General features: G+C 44.1%; 1 protein-coding gene across 1 annotated transcript; it reads left to right on the top strand.

The window, feature by feature from the left end:
• The first annotated feature begins 4554 nt into the window (after positions 1 to 4554).
• PROKR1 (prokineticin receptor 1) lies at positions 4555 to 18665 on the top strand. The gene is given in 3 exon segments (XM_077134438.1): positions 4555 to 5543; positions 15569 to 16182; positions 16185 to 18665. Coding segments are annotated over 3 exon segments (1323 nt in total). The 5' UTR covers positions 4555 to 4914; the 3' UTR covers positions 16265 to 18665.
• Positions 18666 to 20708: the final 2043 nt, after the last annotated feature.

Here is a 20708-nt window from a genome sequence, read left to right on the forward strand (position 1 = left end):
TGGGATTTTTGCCAGAAAACTGACACGCAGGTACCCAAACCCTTCAGAGGAGCCCCTAACAGAACCCACAGTGCGTAGAACCTGCCAGACTCTCTCTACTCCCATTATTCCATTTCCTCTAAGAGTGTCTTTGGCCAACAGACATAACCCCAGTATGGTTATGCCCTGCTGTCTCCATCTCCAGAAGTTATTCACCATCTCTCCATTCCAAAGGTCAAGATTTGATTATGGCCAACCTCAGTTTTAGCCTCAACTATTATTGATTGCCAGGTGTTTGAAGGAGAAAGAGAAAAATTCTAAGTTCCACCCAGAGGCTAGCATCCAAGATGGCCTCCAGAATAGTCCCCAGTGATTCCTGCTTCTTGGTATTCTCACACATGTATGGCCCCTCCTACCTTGTGCTGAGTTTATCTCTGTTTACTGCTGCTGAGATCATGTTATGAAAGACTGAGGCTTCTGTCTTGAGCACTTTCTTGTTCTCTCTCCCTGACCATCTGCTCTGGGGGAAGTCGGCTGCTGATTGTAAAGTCACTCAGGCAGGCTACAGCTAGACCTGTATGATGAGGAATTGAAGACTCCAGCAACTGTCAGTGAAGAACTGAGGCCTGACAACAACCATGTGAATCCACCCCGGAGCCTGCAGCCCTCGCTGGTAGTTTGACTCCAGCTTCATGGCAGAACTTGAGCTGGAAGCACCCAGCTGAGCCACTTCCAGATTCCTGAGCATCAGAAATTCTGTGAGATAATGTTTGTTGTTTTAAGCTGTTAAGTTTAGGGGGTGATTTGTTCTGCAGCAAGAGATAACTAATACATTCTGTCTTTTGTTTTTTATTTTGAGTACAAATAATAGAGTTGGAAGACATGCTGTATGGAATGGCCAGGGTTGATTCTAGCAACATTCGTCTACCCTGTGCCAATGTCTGTTCTAGGTCCCTAGATTCCCAAATTCAGTTGGTAATAAGACTCGCCTAGGATGCTAGTTAGATGTACAGACTTCGCCCCTTCCCTGGGTCTGCATTAGGGTCCAGGAATCAGTATGTTTAACCAGCACCTTAGATAATTCTTATTGTCTGACAAATTTGAGACACATTAAATAATAGATACAAAAATGAATGAGGTATAGCTCTTCCCCCAGGGAATAGTCAAGATAGAAAACAAATTGCTACACAAGAGAGCATTTAAATAGAGGCATCAAGTGGCCAAGAAACCATGAAAATCTGTGGGGAACCAAGAAATGCTTCCTGGATGTGAAGACATTGGAAGGAGGCCTCAAAATTTGATCAGACTCTTAGGGGCAAGATATTGAAAGAATCACAGAGTGACAGTAACAGCTGGCTTTTATCAGGGGCCTGCTAAGTGACAGGCATTTTGTTAAGTACTTTACTTCCTTTAGCATATTTAATCCACAAGATCACCCTATGAAGTAGGAGCTACTTTTATCAGTGATTTCCAGATGAGTAAAGGTAAGCTTTGGTTACCATGTTCTACCAAGGAGCACAGACCTAGGTAGTAAGGAGGCAGCTGACTCCAAATCCCATGCTGGAAACCACTATCCTATTCCACCAGGTGACATAAAACTCAGATGTAAAGGTGCTGCAACATCTTTACAAATGACAGGAGTTTTGTATCTGAGACTAGGAGGTGTCCAGGGAGGGATACGGTTCAGGGGTGGATACTGCATGAAGTGTTAGATCCTGACAGTAACTTCTAGTGCAAGTTCAACACATTCATCTTATAATGAGGAAAGACAGCCCTAGAGGTTATGTGACTTCCTTAAGTCACACAGCTTGGTAGCAGCAAAGTAGACTATAGGGTGGAATACTGGGCGGTCCTCTTTAGATTATGGACAGTTGGAGGCCATACTGGAATTGGCCATGATGCTTTGCTAAGGAGTTCGGGAGCTATTTTATAGGCTTTGGAGTGAAGTTTGAGCTCTGCAAATTAGCTCTCATCATCTCAGCCTTCTCCCTTTGAGCAGCTATCCTTCCTGGGGGACTCCTCCCAACCCCCAGCATCTACACTGTTCCCCACGTCTCCCCCTCTCCGCCCCCCGAGGCACCGCTTTTGGGAAAGCAGTTCTCTAACCCTCGAAAGAAGTTCAAGCGGCTGATCCCGAGGCTGAACCTGGTGTCTATCTGGGCTCACCCTGGGGAAGGTGACCTGGGTTGGACCGAGAGTGCCCAATGAAGCGGTGTTGCAGGCAGGGGAGAGGGGCTCCTTTGGGTTCTTTGAAATCACACCACCTGAACCAGGCCATATCCTTCCACTCCGGCGGCAACCAAGGGGCTGAGAAGGTGAACGGGCCGATACGTCCCGTGCCTCGGGGCGGGCACAGCCGTGCCCTGTGGCTACGGCCAGCGCGGGGACCGCGAAGAGCTCTGCACAGAGCGCGGGTGCCCTTGTTCCCGCCCGAGGCGGCGGTTCCGGAGCATGAGTCCGGAGAACACATGCCGCCCGGCTGGTCCGGCTCCCCCAGGGGCGTCCTGGCCACGAGCTGCCGCCCCGTGCCCAGACACTCCGGCCCGGGGACGACTCCCGGGACCCCAGGCCCGCGCGCGCCCCGACCCCCGACCCCGCGCGCATCGCAGACCTGGCCGGAACACGCCTTCCCCGAGCCTCGCGCGCGAGCCCCGGGCGTCCCATTGGCCACCAGGGCCGGGGACAGAGGATTGCGGGGCGGTCCCGGGGCGGGGGTCGGAGGGCGGGGTGGGGTGGGGATGGGATGGCCCTGGCGCGGAGCCGACGCTCTTCCGAGCTGCCGCGTTAGCTCGGGCGCTATTCCAGCCGCAGCAGCAAAGCCCGCCGGAGCAGAGAAAGGTCCCCCAGAGCGGGGAGGGAAAAGGAGGGGACCTGTCTTCTCTCTGCGGGCCTCTGGGAGAAGCGTCTCTTGTCCCCGGCCCCGGAATAAAGAAACGCGACCTCACCCTCAGGGCACCGGAATAGCCGCAGGTACCGAGCGCGCGCTCAGAGAGGGGAGTGCGGGGAGGACGCCCGCGGTACGGGCGGCGACGGGGTGCAGGGGCTTTTGAGCGTGGAGGGGGATTTACAAGAGGCTCTCACTGATCTTCATTTGTTCAGGGGGAGCCAGGCTGCGTGTCCGTTCTGACTTTAGGTGTACCCCGCCCCGAGGCTCTGAGGAGAAAGTTGGGAGCCCGAGAGGGCTGCCAGCGGGGTTTCCAAAGACAGGCTTCCAGCTATGGACAGGGTCTGGCCTGGAGGAAGCGGTGGCTAGGCACAGGTGAGGATGGGGCGCCCCTCTGAGAAATCAGAATAAGGGGATAAAAGTTCCCTGGGCAATTTCTCCCCAAATCCTTAATCTCCTAACACCCGTTGTCCTCAAGAAGATTCTGTCGCTCTTTGATTTTAAAACCTGACAGCTTTGGGGTAGGGTGCTTATGGGGGTGCCTCTCCAGACGTGGCCTGTCTCTGGGCTTTGGGAGTAAACAGGAGCCTGTTGACTGGGATTGCGGCTGCACCTGTCTGGCTCCTAGCCTGGCTTCTGCTGCTGCTCAGCTGTGGGTTCTGCTTCTCAGGCCTGACAGGAGACGGGCCCAGCGGGCAGGACTGATAACTCAGGGGAAAGGCAAGGTCTGAGGAGAACCGGGATGAGGAATTGAGAGAGGAGGCCTGAAATGGGCTTTTTTTGAGGGGTAGGTGCAGGGGGACTTTAATCTTGATCCCCCAAAATTAAGCTTCAGGTGTCTTGCCTTGAGGAAGTGTAGACAGTAGGCCTTCCTCGAGACCCTGGACCTCTTCTGTGAATCTCCCTTTCCCGGGAACCTGAGGTTTGCCACATTTCCCTTTCCTTTCCTCTCTCCTGACATTTGGAGTGCTCTGCAGACCTCAGCTCTCCCCTTACATCCCAGCTCCCAGATTCTGAAGAGAGCATGGGATTGGGGGCATTGGCTTCCTCTCTGTCCCCAGAGGTACTGCTACTCATGCCCCAACCCCCCACCCCCACCCTGCCCACTGTGTGTTGTGTTGGAGTTATCTGTGTCAGGATTCCCTCCTCTGCCTTGTAGCTGACTGAGGAGGACCGTGTGCTCAATAGTAATTCCTTGCAGTTTTGGGGTGAAACACCCTCCCTCTCCAGGGAGCTCCATGCTTAACAGAAATTATTGATTTTCTTCTGCCTGGAGGAAATTGAAATCCTGAGAGTTTAAGCTACTTACCTCAGGACAATATAATCAGCCAAGGAAGGGTTTTGCTCTAGGGTCCTTCTCTAATTCACTCAGCTAGTGATGAGGCTGTGACTCCAACCCCATGGCCTCTTTTGGAGGACAGACTTGGTAAATGGTGTGACAAACTTCTGGGGTCACAGCGGACTTTGATGTGGGAACAGGGAGCCCAGTGAAGAGGTGAAGGAAGCTGTGAGATAAACTTGGTGATTTTTAGAGCCATGTTTTGCCAGAAGAAAGACCATCTCGTGGAAAGCAGGCTGGGTTGTATCGAAGTTCTCTCTCTTCAACATTATTCAGAGTAATTTATTTAACCCTCTGGGAGGGAATTGTTGGTTCCACAGAATGGGACACTTCCACAAAGGACAAAGTTCAGGCTGTCAGGACAGTGAGTAGATTTGAAAATAAGTTGGGAGCAGCTCAATTTTCTTTCTGTGGTTTTTCCAACTCCCAACTTTGGTCCCTGAATTTCTGTCTTGGGTGGAACAGAAATGAACTGAGTTGGTGCCTAGCTGTCTATAGCAATCTAACGTTCTCTGAATGAGGGGGTGTGTAGTTTTTATTAATTTGTTTTCTGTCACTGATTACTCTGTTTCTGCTCCATCACCCTATGTTCACCCTGAACAGATGGCTAATAGGTCTACTTAGATTACAGGATGGTTTAAAATGCTGCCAGATTCACTCACATATATAGCCTACTGTTATATGTCTTCTAAAGGCATAGGATGGAACCTGGATGCTGTACCCCAAGGACACTGGTGGGGAGCATCTGACCACTAAGGGAGAGCTGAGTGTCAGCCGAGTGGGGAGCCATCCAGCTTTGCAGCCATCATCCCAGGAGAATTCTCAGCAGTGTTGCCCAATTGCACCACCTTGCCCAATGGAGATCACCATGGGGGCCAATGTTGAGAATGCCACCAATGCCTCCACCAACTTCCTTTCTCTGCTTGACCCCCACGGATTTCCAGCTGCTTCCTTCCCATTCAACTTCAGCTATGATGACTATGATAAGTCCTTGGATGAAGATAAGGATGTGACCAATTCCCGGACTTTCTTTGCTGCCAAGATCATCATTGGCATGGTCCTGATGGGCATCATGCTGGTCTGCGGTATTGGCAACTTCGTCTTCATTGCTGTCCTGGCCCGCTATAAGAAGCTGCGCAACCTCACCAACCTGCTCATCGCCAACCTGGCCATCTCTGACTTCCTAGTGGCCATGGTGTGCTGCCCCTTTGAGATGGACTACTACGTGGTACGCCAGCTCTCCTGGGAGCACGGTCAGGTGCTGTGCATCTTCATCAACTATCTGCGCACTGTCTCTCTCTATGTCTCCACCAATGCCCTGCTGGCCATAGCCCTTGACAGGTGAGTGAGGGGCATTAAGGCCAATGGAAGTGGTCGGGGAGGAGGAGGCATTAGAATTGCCCTGTCCTTCACTGCAGCTATGAGGTGATGGGAGGTATCTGTGTTTCCCCACAGAGGTGAACATATGAGAAGTTAAAAAACTTTCCCCATTGATTGCACAATTAGGAGAGTTCTGGTTTTCCACCTGTAGTCAAGCAAGAGATAGCAGACTCCACTAGAGTTGGGAATCTTTTTGATTCCCCAACTATGAACATACTCTTAGATGTTGTACCAGTTCAAGGTCCAGAGGTAGGCAGGTAAGAGGAGGTGTTGAGGGACAAGTTTAACTCCAGGCAATTACCTCTTGATCCAACTTAGAAATCAAAGCTTCCTTTACTAAAACATGCCCTCCTTAGCTCCAGTTGGCTTAAAGTAAGGGATTTGTTTTTAGTTTTGTTTTCTTAAAATGGAACATATGCTTTCTTACTATCTTTTTTCCATTAATCAATTTGTTCCTTTTCATACATACATTTTCATGCAACTGTATAGAAGTCTGGTTCTGGTGATGTTAAATAAAATCAGTAAGAGCAGCCTGTGGCAAATCTTTCTTATGTTATATTCACTCATTTCTTTTAATTTAATTCCTTTGTCTAATGTGCCAGGGTGATCTTTATTCTTTGGGGAACAATCTTTGTAAACTCCAAGTGTCTAAATCTGGACTCTTATAGCAAAGCACCTTGTTTTGAGACAGAACCCTGAGGGTCAAATTGGGCCTCTCTGTACTTGTATCTGAACAGCCCATTGCTCTTCTACTCTCTTAACCTGGAGAGCCTGAAGCACAGATGATCTTTCTGTTCTATAGCCCCAGGGCTCTGATGGGGTTGGATCTGCCCCTCATAGACAGGGCACTCTAGGACAGTCTTCCTGGGAGGGGCCCACCAAATAGAGTGCATTTTCTGAAACCACCAGCAGGGCAACTAGATAGGGTAACTGAAAAAGGACTACTCCTGAGGAGAGGGGGTTAGTAAGAAACCTACCTTTAAAATCACTGAGCAATGCAGCCTCTGCCTTCTTTCTTTTGGGGGAGGGTGTCAGGGAATTAGCAGCTTAAACTAACCTAGAAGAAGCTCAGAGGTGTTGTCCCTGCAGAAGGCTGCTTCTCCTTGGCCCACGACTTCCACATGACTCATGGAGCCCCATAAGATTTTTCCCACCTAGGCATGGCCCCTGGGTAAACATACAGAAGTAGCAGGTAGGCAAATAATTAAGCAGAGTATTTTCTCTCTAAGTCCCCTTTGGAGATGCCAAGGGAGAGCTCCAGGGACCTTGTCTTTGACCTTTCCTAAAAGTAGAAGCTGCCACCACCTCTCTTCGCTCACGAGCAGGAATAAAGCATGGCATTGTTTATCCAAGTTTCATGCTACTAGGACATCTTTTTCCCATGGGGGCCCTTTTAGCTACTAAAGATGGGGAAAGCCTGCTATGGAGTGGATCCTGTTCCCTGGGTGAGATCCATTTTAACATGTAGGGGCCATTTTTCAAAGGGGAAACAATAGCAAGAGAGAATGGTTTCAAATGTGGAAGGAAACCAGGATAAACTAAAGAGCTTTGGTTTATGTTTTAACATGTACGAGTTAATATCTGTGTCAGTCCATCAACCTTGATCTACCGGACCTCTTCAAGCTCATGTCCTACTTTCATATCAAACTCAGCTTGTTGGAAATAATATAAGCATTTCCCTGCAGTGTGAGTTTATATAATGCAAATTAAATACAATATAAAGGACTAATTAGGGAACATGCTTTGTATAATAGGTTTTGATATTGTTTAGAGCATGATTGTGATTGGAAACTTGCACCCAAATTTCCCAGGAAAGCTGTCCAGTGGCTGTGACTGGCTGACTGCCTGCTCCAGTGCACTATTTTTTTTATTGATGTCTATGATTTTTGCTTCAATTTATATTGATTTTTATGCCTTTTGACTGTCTGTGCCAGTTCAAAAGGATTTATGTACCCTAAAAAAAGCCATGTTTTAATTCCAATCAATCTTGTGGGAGCAACCATTTCTTTTGGTCTCTATCCAGTAATGTACGTTGGAAATTAGCCTGGGTTATCTCCATGGAGATGTGACTCACCCAATTGTGGGTATTAACCTTTCATTAGAGGGAGATGTAACTCTACCAATTCCAGGTAAATCTTGATTAGTTTACTGGAATCCTTTAAAAGAGGAAGCTTTTTGGAGAAAATTTCAGAACGACGGGAAAACAACAGAGCAGAGTCACGAGAATGACAAGAGCCAGAACCCATGCAACCAGAGACCTTTGGAGATGAGGAAGGAAACAAGGAGATTAAACAAGAAGCCTGGAGAGAAAGTTAGCAAACATCGCCATGTTTGCCATGTGCCTTTCCAGTTGAGAGACAAACCCTGAATGTCATTGGCCTTCTTGAACCAAGGTATTTTTCCCTGGATGCCTTAGATCAGACATTTCTATAAACTTGCTTTAATTTGGACATTTATATGGCCTTTGAACTGTAAAACTAGCAACTTATTAAATTCCCCCTTTGAAAAGCCATTCTATTTTTGGTATATTGCATTTAGGCAGCTAGAAAACTAGAACAGATTTTGGTACCAGGGAAGTGGGGTGCTGGTTCAGTTTGCAAATACCAAACATGTTGGAATGGCTTTTTAAATGGATAAGGGTAAGATTCTGAAATAGTTGTGAAGAGCTTGATAGAGAAGGCCTAAAATGCTTTGAAGAGACCATTGGTAGAAACGTGGACTCTAGGGATGTCTCTGGCAAGACACTAGACAGAAATGAGGCATATGTCACTGCAAACTGGAAGGAAGGTGATACTTATATTAAAATGGCAGATAATATGGAAAAATTAACTAAAAGCTATGGCTGAAAGGCAGATTTTAAAATCCATGAACTTGGATATTTAGCAGAAAAGATTTCCAAATTAAATGTGGAAAGCACTAAGCCTGGTTTCTCCTTGCAGCTTATAGTGAAATGCGATAGGAAAGAGATAAGCTGAGAACTGAACTCTTGGGTACACAGAAAACAGAAATTGATGCTCTGGAAAGTTCTGGGCTTCTAGGAAAGGAGACCCCAGAGAATAGTGCCCCACATGAAGATTTAACCAAATGTGGAACCAGTCAGCCATTTCAGAGAAAGCCAGGATTGGAGATGGAGTTATCCAGGTAGGATGTGTGGAAACTCCTGCTCTCTGTTGGGCACAATCCTTGCTTACTATATAGAAAGCTAACAAGAATGCTGTGGGACCTGTATAAATGGAGCCTTTGCCAGTCTGGACTGAGAGGGGCAGAAAAGGGACACACTGGAGGAAAAATAACTTTAGAGGCGAAACTATGGACGCTAAAGTTTAGAGTCAAGAAACCTTGGACCAGAAGAGCAGGCCCACCCAAACACGTGGAGAGGGTCCAGAGCCAGAGAAGAAAATTTGCCTTAACAACTGTCCATGCCTGTAGCTAACATTGATGAGACTTTGTACTGGTTTTAACCTTGCATTGCATTTGTATTGTTACCAAAATGGTTTAAGGATTTCTGATATTGTGATAGAATAAATGTATTTTATATAAGGGAAAAACATGTCTTTTTTAGGGTAGAGGGTAGAATATGCTGGTTTGAAAGGATTTATGTACCCTAAAAAAGCCAAGTTTGAATCCTAATCAATCTTGTGGGAGCAACCCATTTCCTTTGGTCCCTATTCAATAATGTAGGTTGGAAACTAGATTGGGTTATCTCCATGGAGATGTGACTCACCCAATTGTGGGTATTTGGGTAATTGTGGGTAATTGTGGGTAGAGGGAGATATGACTCCACCCCTTCCAGGTAAATCTTGATTAGTACACTGGAATCCTTTAAAAGAGGAAGCTTTTTGGAGAAAGCTTCAGAATGACGGGAGAGCAACAGAGCAGAGTCACGAGAATGACAAGAGCCAGAACCCATGCAACCAGAGACCTTTGGAGATGCAGAAGGAATGTGCCCCTGTGAGAACATCGTGAAACAAGAAGCCAGGAGAGAAAGCTAGCATGTTCGCCATGTGCCTTTCCATTTGGGAGACAAACCCTGAATGTCATCGGCCTTCTTGAACCAAGGTATCTTTCCCTGGATGCCTTAGATCGGATATTTCTATAGAACTTGCTTTAATTTAGACATTTATATGGCCTTAGAACTTGTTAACTAGTAACTTAATAAATTCCCCTTTTTAAAAACTGTTCCATTTCTGGTATATTGCTTATAGGCAGATAGCAAACTAGAACACGGTCTAATTTCAATTTTGTAATATAGGCACTCATTGATTTTTATCTGGTCTTATGTTTTATTCAGGATTTGATCAGTGATCTTCAGGTTTGATTTGGTTAGTTTGGGGCAAATAATTTTTATATTGAAATAACACATGCTTGTAGTTACAAAAGCACATTTTATTTTGTTTTTTTAAAGTTTTAAAATATTAATTACCATCTATTTTCAACACCCTGAAGTATTGACATTCCTTTATTCTTCTCATGCAAAAAGATTTTTAAATTTGTACATTTAGTCACTACCATTATACACTCTAGGCATTCCTAGATTATACCATCTCAGTCTTTATTGTCTATCTTTCCTTCTGATTTCATTTGTGCTCCCAGACCTCCTCCCTCTATCATCCTTACATTCAGCTTCATTCAGTGTTCTAACATTATTGTATTACAGTTATCCTTTCTGATTTTTTACAATCAGTCCTATTGCACAATCTATATCCCTTCAGCTCTAATTATCCAATATCTACCCTACTTCTATCTCCTGATTGTCTTTGTTACCAACTGAAATTTTCCAACTTCATTCACTAATGTCAGTTCACATCAGTGAGACCATACAGTATTTGTCCTTTTGTTTCTGGCTAATCTCACTCAGCATAATGTCCTTAAGGTCCATCCATGTTGTTACATACCTCATAATTTTATTCTATCTTACAGCTGCATAATATTCTGTTGTACGTATATACAACAGCTTGTTTAGCCACTCCTCTGTTGATGGACATTTTGGCTGTTTCCATCTGTTGGCATGAAAATAATGCTGCTGTAAACACTGGTGTGCAAATGGCTGTTTGTGTCCTTGCCCTCATGTCCTCTGAGTAGATAGGTAGCAATGGTATTGCCAGGTCATATGGTAATTCTATACTTAGCTTCCTGAGGACCCGCCAAACTGCCTTCCACAGTGGTTGTACCATTTGACATTCCCACCAACAGTGGATAAGTAGCAGGTTTATTTTTATGTAATGAAATTTCTGTACGCATTGTGTTAGCAGTTAATCTACTGGGTTTAAACTTCTGCTGAACCACCTACTAGCTATATGGCCTTATGTAAGTTCTGTAAGCTTTCTGTGCCTCAGTTTTCTTATCTGTAGACTGGAGATAAGAGAACCTAATTTATTGGATTGCTTGAGGAGTAAATGAAATAATACATATAATTACTTAGAATAATGCTTGAAACGGAGTAACCACTCAATAAACAGTGGGTATTGTAATTGCTAAGTTAACCCTTAAAGGAACAGTTAAATAGATAATGAAAAATTAACTAATGTTACATTTCAGAGCAGCTGATTATTTTGTTATTATCAAAACCATTGGTTTTATGATGTGACATAAATATATATATATAATACAAGGCTTCTAAGAAACAGCTATCAAGATATAGCAGAACAAATCTATTCATTTTATACCTGCCTTGATTTCTCTCATATCATTGATTCCATTGTTCCCCAGCCATTTAAACTGGAAACCCTCCTTTGTCTTGGTGGCTCTCTCGCCTTTTTCAGCATTCACTCAATTTCCATGTCCTATATTTACTCCTTTTCCCACGTTGCTCCCTCAGGCTGGACTGGCATAGTCTCCTTTTGGTCCTCCTGCTTCCAGTGTCTCTTGGCTCTGTCCCTCTACCAACCCTACTCCCCTTACAATACATCTAAATCATTCATTCATTTATAAGTTCATTCAAAGAAGGCATTTTTGTAGAGTGATTGCTTTATGACACTTCTATTCCAAGAACTAGGGATACCGAGGTGAAAAAGACACAAAAGCTCCTTGTCTTCATGGAACCTCAACCTGAGGGATGGAGATAGAACAGTTATGTAAACAAAGAAATAAGGAAGATAACTTCAGAGAAATGCTCTGGGGGAGAAATATTCCACAAAAATATTAAATGTGGCCAAGTGTTGGAACGACTCTAGCTGGGTTGTCAGGAAAAGTGTCTCTGAGGAGAGGACATTTGAAGGGACTTTGAATGATGAAAACAAAGGCCAGATGAAGATTGGGAGAGCTTGCCACTCCAGAGCAGAAGAAAGCTAACATTTATAAAACCATTAATGAAGAAGTAGATGATACATTTATATGAAATTTAGAGAAGTGTGAGATTGTTATTTACTGGAGTAGTCATAGGAGGCTGCATGGAGGAGGTAGACTTTTAACAGGCATTTACTAGATAGAGATCAGCAGAGGAAAGGTTTTCCAAGTGGACAGAACAGTGTTTGCAAAGGCCTAGAGGTGGGAATGCTTGAGATGAGTATGAAGTACCTTGGGGAGTCTGTGAGGCAGGGGCTAAGAACAGTAGGTGAGTCAGAGAAGATAGAACAATATTGCAGAAAATCTCAAAGTCCAGGGATTGAGACCTGATGGTGGCAGGGAACCTAAAAAGATCATCAGAGGGCTTTGTCCCCTGAGGCCCAGATTTCCACTTTGCTATGGAGAGATCTGCATTCCCCACCAGTGTATCCCTTGAATCTTGCAGTTGGTGGCGCCCTGGGAGTGAGACCATTCCTCCTTTTGCCTCACATCCAGGGGAAACCAGCCAGGCTGCCCACCCATTGGCAGGTTCTCCTTTTCTGCCCGGATGAGGCCACTGAAGGTACAAGTAACCATGCTCAGCCTTAGGACAAAAAACACTCCCTGGTGAGCTCAAATGTCAGGTCCTGTGGAGAATTCTTTGTCCTTCCCATAACTGGCCTAGCAACTGCTGTGACCATGATTACCACAGTTTGACTTGGGGCTGGAGCTGGGGCTGGAGTTGGGGAACTGAAATGGAGCCCAGATGCTGTTTGCTTAATCACCCAGCCCACTGTCATTGCATAGTTACTACCTGGATATTTCTTCACCCGGCCACCTTTATTCCTCATTGTTTGGGAAATGTTGGCTGTAAGTGTTGTGGGACCTGAGCAGGACTTATAGTTGCAGTGGTAGACACACAGGGCAAAGCAAGCCAAGGGTGTACCCACAAGCTGAGGAAAGAAGCTGCAATTGCCTGACTCCTTCTTAGAACATCAATAGGGAGAAACCAACTGGGATGGAGAAAAAAAGAGGAGAGAGGTTGCTAGAATATGATGAGGGCAAGAGGAAGGGGAATGCTTGTTCTGGCTGGAAGCGGAGGTGGTAAATGTCATATTGGAGAGGCCACTGGATCTGGAGCAGGATATGGGTCTTAGTCATGGTTCTGTCAGTTTCCAGCTGTTTGACTTTTGGCACGTTATTTAGCCTTTCCAAGCGTCAATATGCTCATCTGTGAAATGGGTGTCTTTGCTCTCTTACCTACTCAATAGGGTTTGGGTGATCAACAGTTATTACCAATACTACAGTTCTGGAGTGCTGAGCCTCACATAGTCAAGATTTAAAATCTTGTTCTGCCCTACGCCTATTGATAAATATATCAGGAAGACCCCTAGCACAGATCCTGGATTTTAACTCTGGGGATGGTGTTGGGGTGGGAAGTGGGGGTAGTGAGGTGGAAGGAGTGATAGAGTCTGAATGAAATAACTGTCTGATGGGTAATCACAGATTACCATGAAGATTAGTTTTGATGTGAAGAGTTAGATCCCATAAAATGGAAAGTAATAGAGAGTTTGTAAATGTAGTATTTGCCAATAAGGAGTAAAGGAAAATGCCTATTAATACTGAACAGCTCTGAAAGATATATTTTAGGATACTAACAGTTTCTTGAATACTAATAGCTTATTGTTTATGTGCAGAGTCTCATTTGAGCCTCATGGTATGTCTATGATATGGCAAAGCAGGTGATATTCCCATTTAGGGTGAGGAAATTGAGCCCACAGCATTAAAGAGAAATGATTCCAATTCATACAGCAAGTTTGTGGCAAAGCTGGGATTAGATTCTTAATCTTTCTGATTCCTAGATCAGTGTTCTCTCTTCTACTTGTTTGTTGAAAAACTACTCAGAGGTTGAAACATCACAGACTTAGGAAGTTACTATTGGGAAAAGGAGGACAAGAATTATTTAAGTGAAAATTCATATAGTGAACAAGGGTGAATATGGAAATTTTTTTTTTTATGTGCCTGACATAATTTTTTTTTTATTAATTAAAGAAAAAAAAGAAATTAACACAACATTTAGAAATCATTCCATTCTGGAAATTTTTTTGATGGAATAATCATCAGAACATGGTGAAGTAGAGATCAAATGAGCCAGTGATAATGCAAAAGCTCTAACCTCTTAGTATTTGATATGAGTTTCAGCAGGAGCACTATGATCTTTATGAAAGGCCCATGCACGTGCATGGACGAAAGCATGGCCAACATCCTGCCCAAATTCCCATCTCACTGCTTAGCCTCAGGTGTATCCGCATGAGTGTCAGACATGATTGCCAGTGGCCAAGCATGGTAAGGCAGCCAGTTGTGGACTGAATGTCCAGAAGTGTACTCACCCATCCAATTTCACCTGATAGCTTCTGGAAGCTAGAAGTGAGCCAGTCTGTTCCTGTGAACTCTGCAAATGCCACTCAATGGGGTTTGGCTTCCTGTGTTGGGGAGGGGTAGGGACAAGATTAGCAGAAATGCGATCGAGGGAAAATATGAATCAATCTGCTCTCCAAATCAAACTCCCAAGAAAGACCACCCAAGGGGACTGGTTTCAATGGAAGGAGAATTGGTTTGGCTTTCCTTCATTCCCCTGTCACATTTGCTCCTGGTTCTTCTATCTAAGATATGAAGCTCCAGCACATGAGAATTGTTTCTTTCCAGTGTCAATTAATCATTCCCTCCCACTTCACTTCCTGTCTTTCTCTTTCTCCAACTTCCACCCCCTGCCAGACATGGAAAGTTTTCCAGGAAACTAGAGCTCTCTGCATAAGTATAAGCACTCTCTTTAGAAGGAGCTTTCATACCACACAAATAAATGATCACATCCCCCAGACAGTGCTCTGTTGTCTTTACTGGACCACTGTGGTAACAGCAGTGTAGTTCTCTGGAAAGAACAAGAACAATATCTTCTACTGTCTGGTGCACTGTGGTTTAAAAAATACATCCACATGTATTATCATTGATTTTCACATCAACTCTGTGAGGTAGGGTTAAATGTTTTCTGTCATGGGTCTTGCTATATAGAACCTTGATAAAGTCACTCATCTCTCACCAGTCTCCATTTCTCCACTTGGAAAATGAGACAGACATGCTTATTCTCCACTTTTGCGTGCAGAGCAATATTTTCACAAATGTGGAATAAAGACAAAACTTTACCTGCTGCTTCCACTGGAAGAGGGAAAATTCTCCTATCTCTTTGAAATTACCAGTCCATTTTTGCTCTAAGCTGTGGGGTAATTAGAATGAACGGTTCTGAAAGTAAGAAAGGCAAGGAAAGGGTGCCAGGCTAGAAACCAAGGGGGCATTATTGCTACCTATAATAATAAAAATAATTATTTATTGAGTATGGACCGTGTTTAAGACTGTGCCAGGAATTTTGCACACATTATCACATTTAACCCTTAAAAACAAAACAAACTACAAAAAACAACAAAAACCCTGTGGATAAGGAGACTAAGGCTCAGAGAGGTTAAACAAAGCGTGTCTGAAAGTGCACAGCTAGTAAGATGGAGCTGGGATGCATTCAAGATTGCCTTCCTCTGTTGCCCACATATCATTGGGCTTTTCCTTCACACATACCATTCAGTTGCTCCTCATAATGTTGCACAAATAAAGCTATTATCCAGCACTTCCTCCTCACTGTGTTTGATCCTACTTGAATCTTGCCTTTACTCCAGATATCTGGCCATTGTCCATCCGCTGAGACCACGGATGAAGTACCAAACAGCCACCGGCCTGATCGCCTTGGTCTGGCTGGCGTCCATCCTTGTGGCCATCCCTTCAGCCTACTTCACAACCCAAGCGGTTCTCGGAACTTTCAAGAGCCAGGAGAAGATCTACTGTGGCCAGATCTGGCCCATGGACCTGCAGATCTACTACAAGTCCTACTTCCTCGTCATCCTCGGCGTCGAGTTCGTGGGTCCTGTGGTCACCATGACCCTGTGCTACGCCCGCATCTCCCGGGAACTGTGGCTCAAGGCTGTCCCGGGTTTCCAGACGCAACAGATTCGGAAGCGGCTGCGCTGCCGCCGGAAGACGGTCCTGGTGCTCATCTGCATCCTCACCGCCTACGTGCTGTGCTGGGCTCCTTTCTATGGCTTCACCATCGCGCGCGACTTCTTCCCCACCGTGTTCATAAAGGAGAAGCACTACCTCACCGCCTTCTACGTCGTCGAGTGCATGGCCATGAGCAACAGCGTGATCAACACTCTGTGCTTCGTGACGGTCAAGAACAACACCATCAGGCACTTGAAGAAGATCATATTGCTCCACTGGAAGTCTTCTTACAATGGAGAAAGTTAAGCACGGACCCAGATCTCAAAACCACCGCGGTACCCACCGCGGAAGACGCAGACGGCATCCGGCTAAAATAATCTGATGGGCCTTTGGAAGTTTAAACATAAAACAGAATCTCTGGTACACTGACCTACGGGCTTGGATACACACCAACCAGCACTCTTGGTTTGCAGCAGAGTAAATGGCAACAACGTGGACGCTATAACTCTGCTCAAGGAGCCTGAAATTTCTAAAACCATTGTGATTAAACATCATTACTAGTGGCCAATATTTACCAAACATCTAATTTGTGTAAAAAGTGAGCATTGATGAATCCTATTTGTATTGACATATATGTAGGACTTAAACCAAGGGAAAAGTTGGGGGTGTAAACTGTCTGGATTAAGGGGTTTCCAGAAGAGGGTTTGGATAAGAATCAAGAACTACGGTCCACGTGTCCATAGTGCAGGGGTCTCCCTGGACCATATCAGCTACTTATCATGCACTGATACAGCCCATCTCTTGGATTATTCTTAAGCTTGAGCTCACTCCTGACATTTAAAGGACCAGGACAAATGGTAAAAAGGCTACCAGCTTTTCCTACAACTCTTCTCATCCCTAGTTATGACCCTTAATGTGAGGGGCCTTACATGCATGCATATGGATGCATCAGGATGTATGACCAAGTTCTGTCCAAAGGCCCTTCCCCCCGCCCTACCCAGCAGCCACCCCTTGGATCTAGGGCTGTACATATCAGTGGTGAGGTTCACCATCAGGAGGATGGACCCAGAGAATAAGCCACATATATGATAGAAACTATTTGGACAAGAAAATTTGGTGTTCTGGGTACCAGGAGCAATTCTAGAGTGGGGAGCCTGAGTTCAGAATGGACATGACCTCTTGGCTCCATGGACTCCTTGTACCATAGGGATGAGTGCAGATGAAGGAGGGTGTTTTAGTTTCCTTGGGTGCTCAAGTAAATACCACAGTGGGTGGGCTTAAACAATGGGAATTTATTCATTCACAATTTTTATAGTAGGAAAAAGTCCAAATCCAGGCCTCAATAAGGTGATGCTTTCCTCCCAAAGAAAGGCATTCTGTGATCCTTGGTTCTGGGCTCCTCTGTCACAAAGCAATGTGCATGGTGGCTTCTGGCCACTCCCTTCTCTTCTGGGTTCCATCGACCTTTGGCTTCTTGTTTTCCATGGCTTTCTCTCAATCTGTCTGAATTTTATTCTGCTTATAAAGGACTCCAGTAATAGGATTAAGACCCATCCTGATTAATTTGGTCCAAAACTGAAGTAACCTCATCAGAAAGACCATACTTACAATGGGTTCACACTCACAGAAATAAATGAAGATTAAGTACATGTTTTACTGGGGTAGATAGCTAAAAACCATCACAGTCAGAATTGAGAGAATGTAGGGCTCAGGCTACCTAGGTCTAAGGGTTTTGTCACTTCCACCTCTCAGTCATTCTGGCTTGGACCAGTTAGATTTCCCCCTCAAATTCTTCTCTTCCTTCTGACTCCATGCATGTGAAATGTGGAATCGTTGCAGGTAGACACAACCCTTCATGACTGTGAGCACCAACCATATTTCCACTCTCACCAGCTCTAAAATATGGGCCAGGAAGAGTTCTCTCCTAAATTGCCCACCTAATAAGGTAACTTCATTAATGATTTGAGGGCAAGATGTCTCTCTGTTGCTAATGCTTGAAACCCATGCTAGACGTTAATTCCTTTGAAGAAAGACTTGCTTCTCTTTTAAAATGAAGGTCCTTTTAAGGGGGTTAACGTATCAATTTCTTCCTCCCAGTGTAAACAGAGTCAGCTGATACAATGGCAGGGGCACAGGGGAGTGGTAGAGCCATAGGCACCCAGGAAAGAAGGGGATATGCAAATGGAAGATGATCAGAACGAGCTCCAGTGAACCCAAAATCTTATTCGAACTCTACGCTTTCTAACCTATCCTCTATTGTATGGTATTTTGAATTTTATAAGTTGAAATTTTGAAACTAGAAGGTGTGAGATCCAGCCTTGACTGTAACCTGTACGTTCCTAGGCAAAGTCTTTCTGATGGGAACAAGGTAACACCTGTGAAACCCACCAAGAGGTGGTTGTGAAGAACCAATGAGACAATATAGGGAAAACTCTCAACCATACAAGTAATACAGAAAATAGGCTCATGCTTGTGTATAGCAGGCCTGGACAAGGAAAAATATGCCACTTTGGCTTATGTATCTGCAAACTTTCTTCCTCTCCCTTTCATTATCCTTGTGAAAATGATCCCTTTACAAAGCAGTGCTGTGTATTACGTTTCTAGTAATACATTGGTATAGAAAAGGCTGTGAGATCCTGTGTCAGGAGCCTAAAAGGAAATGGTGGATGAGTCTCCAGTCAGATGATTAGCTCCAGCATGACAGTATATTCATAATCCTGGAGGCACTGAGCATCTTCCTGTCTTTTTCCAGCCAACATGAAGCTGGAACAACATGATAGTTACCTCTGAATCTGTTGTGATTATCAAGTGTGCACAGCTATAAAGTGGACTTGTTCATTTTCTTATTTAGTTCTAGAGCAGCACATTTATAAGGCTATTCAAGTGACATCTGTTTGTTTTCCCCTCCAAATATGTCAACTGTTTATTATTGACAGCATAATTTTTAAATTGCTCTTTTACCCTGGAAGACACATTTCAAAAACCTGTTTGTTCCTTCCCATTCATCATCTAACACACACCCGACATTCTGAGAGCAGTCTGAGAATGCTCTCAGAAAATACAAACTAATTCAAATAGTAGCCTAAACCAAACTTGCACTGGAAGACAATTCTTACTTTTTTATAAAATCAGGTATTACCTTCTAAAATCAGGAAAGTTGGTTTTTGATTATTTTTTATTAAAAGTAATAAAATGATATAATTTATCATCATGTTCTTTTTTTTCCATTAGGAACACTAAACAAGAGTAGACTATTAAATAGGAGCATTCTGTATGTGACAATCAAACTTGTTTTCCTTTTCAGACTAAAATGTATCAATTTTGCACTCAAACGGTCTGTAATATTTCTAGGTATTAGTGTCTGCTTGTGATTTCATTGTGAATGCAAGTGTTGTTATGATCAAGTGAAATAAAGATATGAATGTACATATAGAGTCCTTGACCACAGTGTTGCTGTAATTTCTGCCCTGCCCCATCCTTTCCTAGTGATAGTATGGTGATCCTTGGAGTGAGCACAGGGTAGATGCTAAATCCATGATTTTATGGATTGAGAGTAGAGCACTAACTCATGCCATTACTGCCTGCAAACGTTTCCTCTCCTAAACAGGTTTAACTGATTTGTATTCTCTTCCTATAAGTCTTCTTCGGTAAAACCATCAATATTTTTAAGCATCTGAGTGCCAAGACTTGAAATCTGAGGATGTGTTTATGCTAAGGCTAAACTTTTGAGCAGGCTTAATGTCTTTACATGCAAAGTGTACCAGAAGATGAAGCTAGGATGCCACACCACGTTCACATGAGTGGCTGGTTTGTTAAACTGATACTGTACCCTGCCCAGCAGATGGCTTCTCTCAAAACTTGGTCGTCAACCCAACAAGGTAACAGTTGTGTTTATGTGTATCTTTTCTGATCTCTGAATACTTTCAATATGCAAGAACATATGCATATTTTTATATATAGAAGGATAAGGATGTGATTTGTATAAAATCCAACCTTTTTTTTTTGAACTAAAGTGAAAGAGAAGAGCAGCTTTTACAATAAGGGTTTTGGAGATTTTACCTACTGTGTACATACTTAAAAATAATTTCTTAAAGACACCAAAACATGGTGATGTGGCAGTCACAGCAGCAAGCCCTCAAGTGTGAAACAAGTTCCATGGTTCCATGCTCATTGTGGAAAAGAATGCCAAAGAATTTGTGAGGTGACTAGAAAATTAAAAATATGAGTCCTATTTCTTGAAAAGTAAGATAAAAATTGGAATATATCCACCAAGAATGAGTTCAGTTCTCCTTCTTAGAATGTGACAACATCAAATTCATGTCATTTATAGTTGAAACTGAAGCCCAGAGAGGGTGAGAATTTGAGGTCACACAGCTGGTCACCCTGAGAGCCAGGGTTAGACTCCAGGCTCCCAAAGCTTAGTCCAATGCTCTACCCAGCATTTATGGGTGTAAGGGCATCGAACTTTTGGAGAGGAGAAGATCCATTCTAAGAATCCTTGAAGTGACTGTGTTCAGCTCCAGTTTGGCCTTCTCTGGAGACTGTTAAGGAATTTTGCAGAGACGTTCCTGGTTGTTTTGTAAACCAAGTTTAGCTCATCCTACCTCTGGAAACTCACAGCACTGACATGGAGACTAGGAGGTTTAAGGAAAGAACTGCTAAAAGTTTCTACAGCTGCTTCTTATTTTCCTTGTCTAGCTGGGAGACTGTAGGTATGTAAAAGAAAAGACCCCACGGCCATAAGAACAGCTGCTCTGCCCTAGGAAAGCAGAAGAGAGAGGAACTGATCTGATAGGAAGGGCTTTGTGTTCAGAGTTCAGT

This window comes from Tamandua tetradactyla, chromosome 17 (genome assembly GCF_023851605.1).
Source record: "Tamandua tetradactyla isolate mTamTet1 chromosome 17, mTamTet1.pri, whole genome shotgun sequence".
In the NCBI taxonomy this organism is placed as follows: domain Eukaryota; kingdom Metazoa; phylum Chordata; class Mammalia; order Pilosa; family Myrmecophagidae; genus Tamandua; species Tamandua tetradactyla.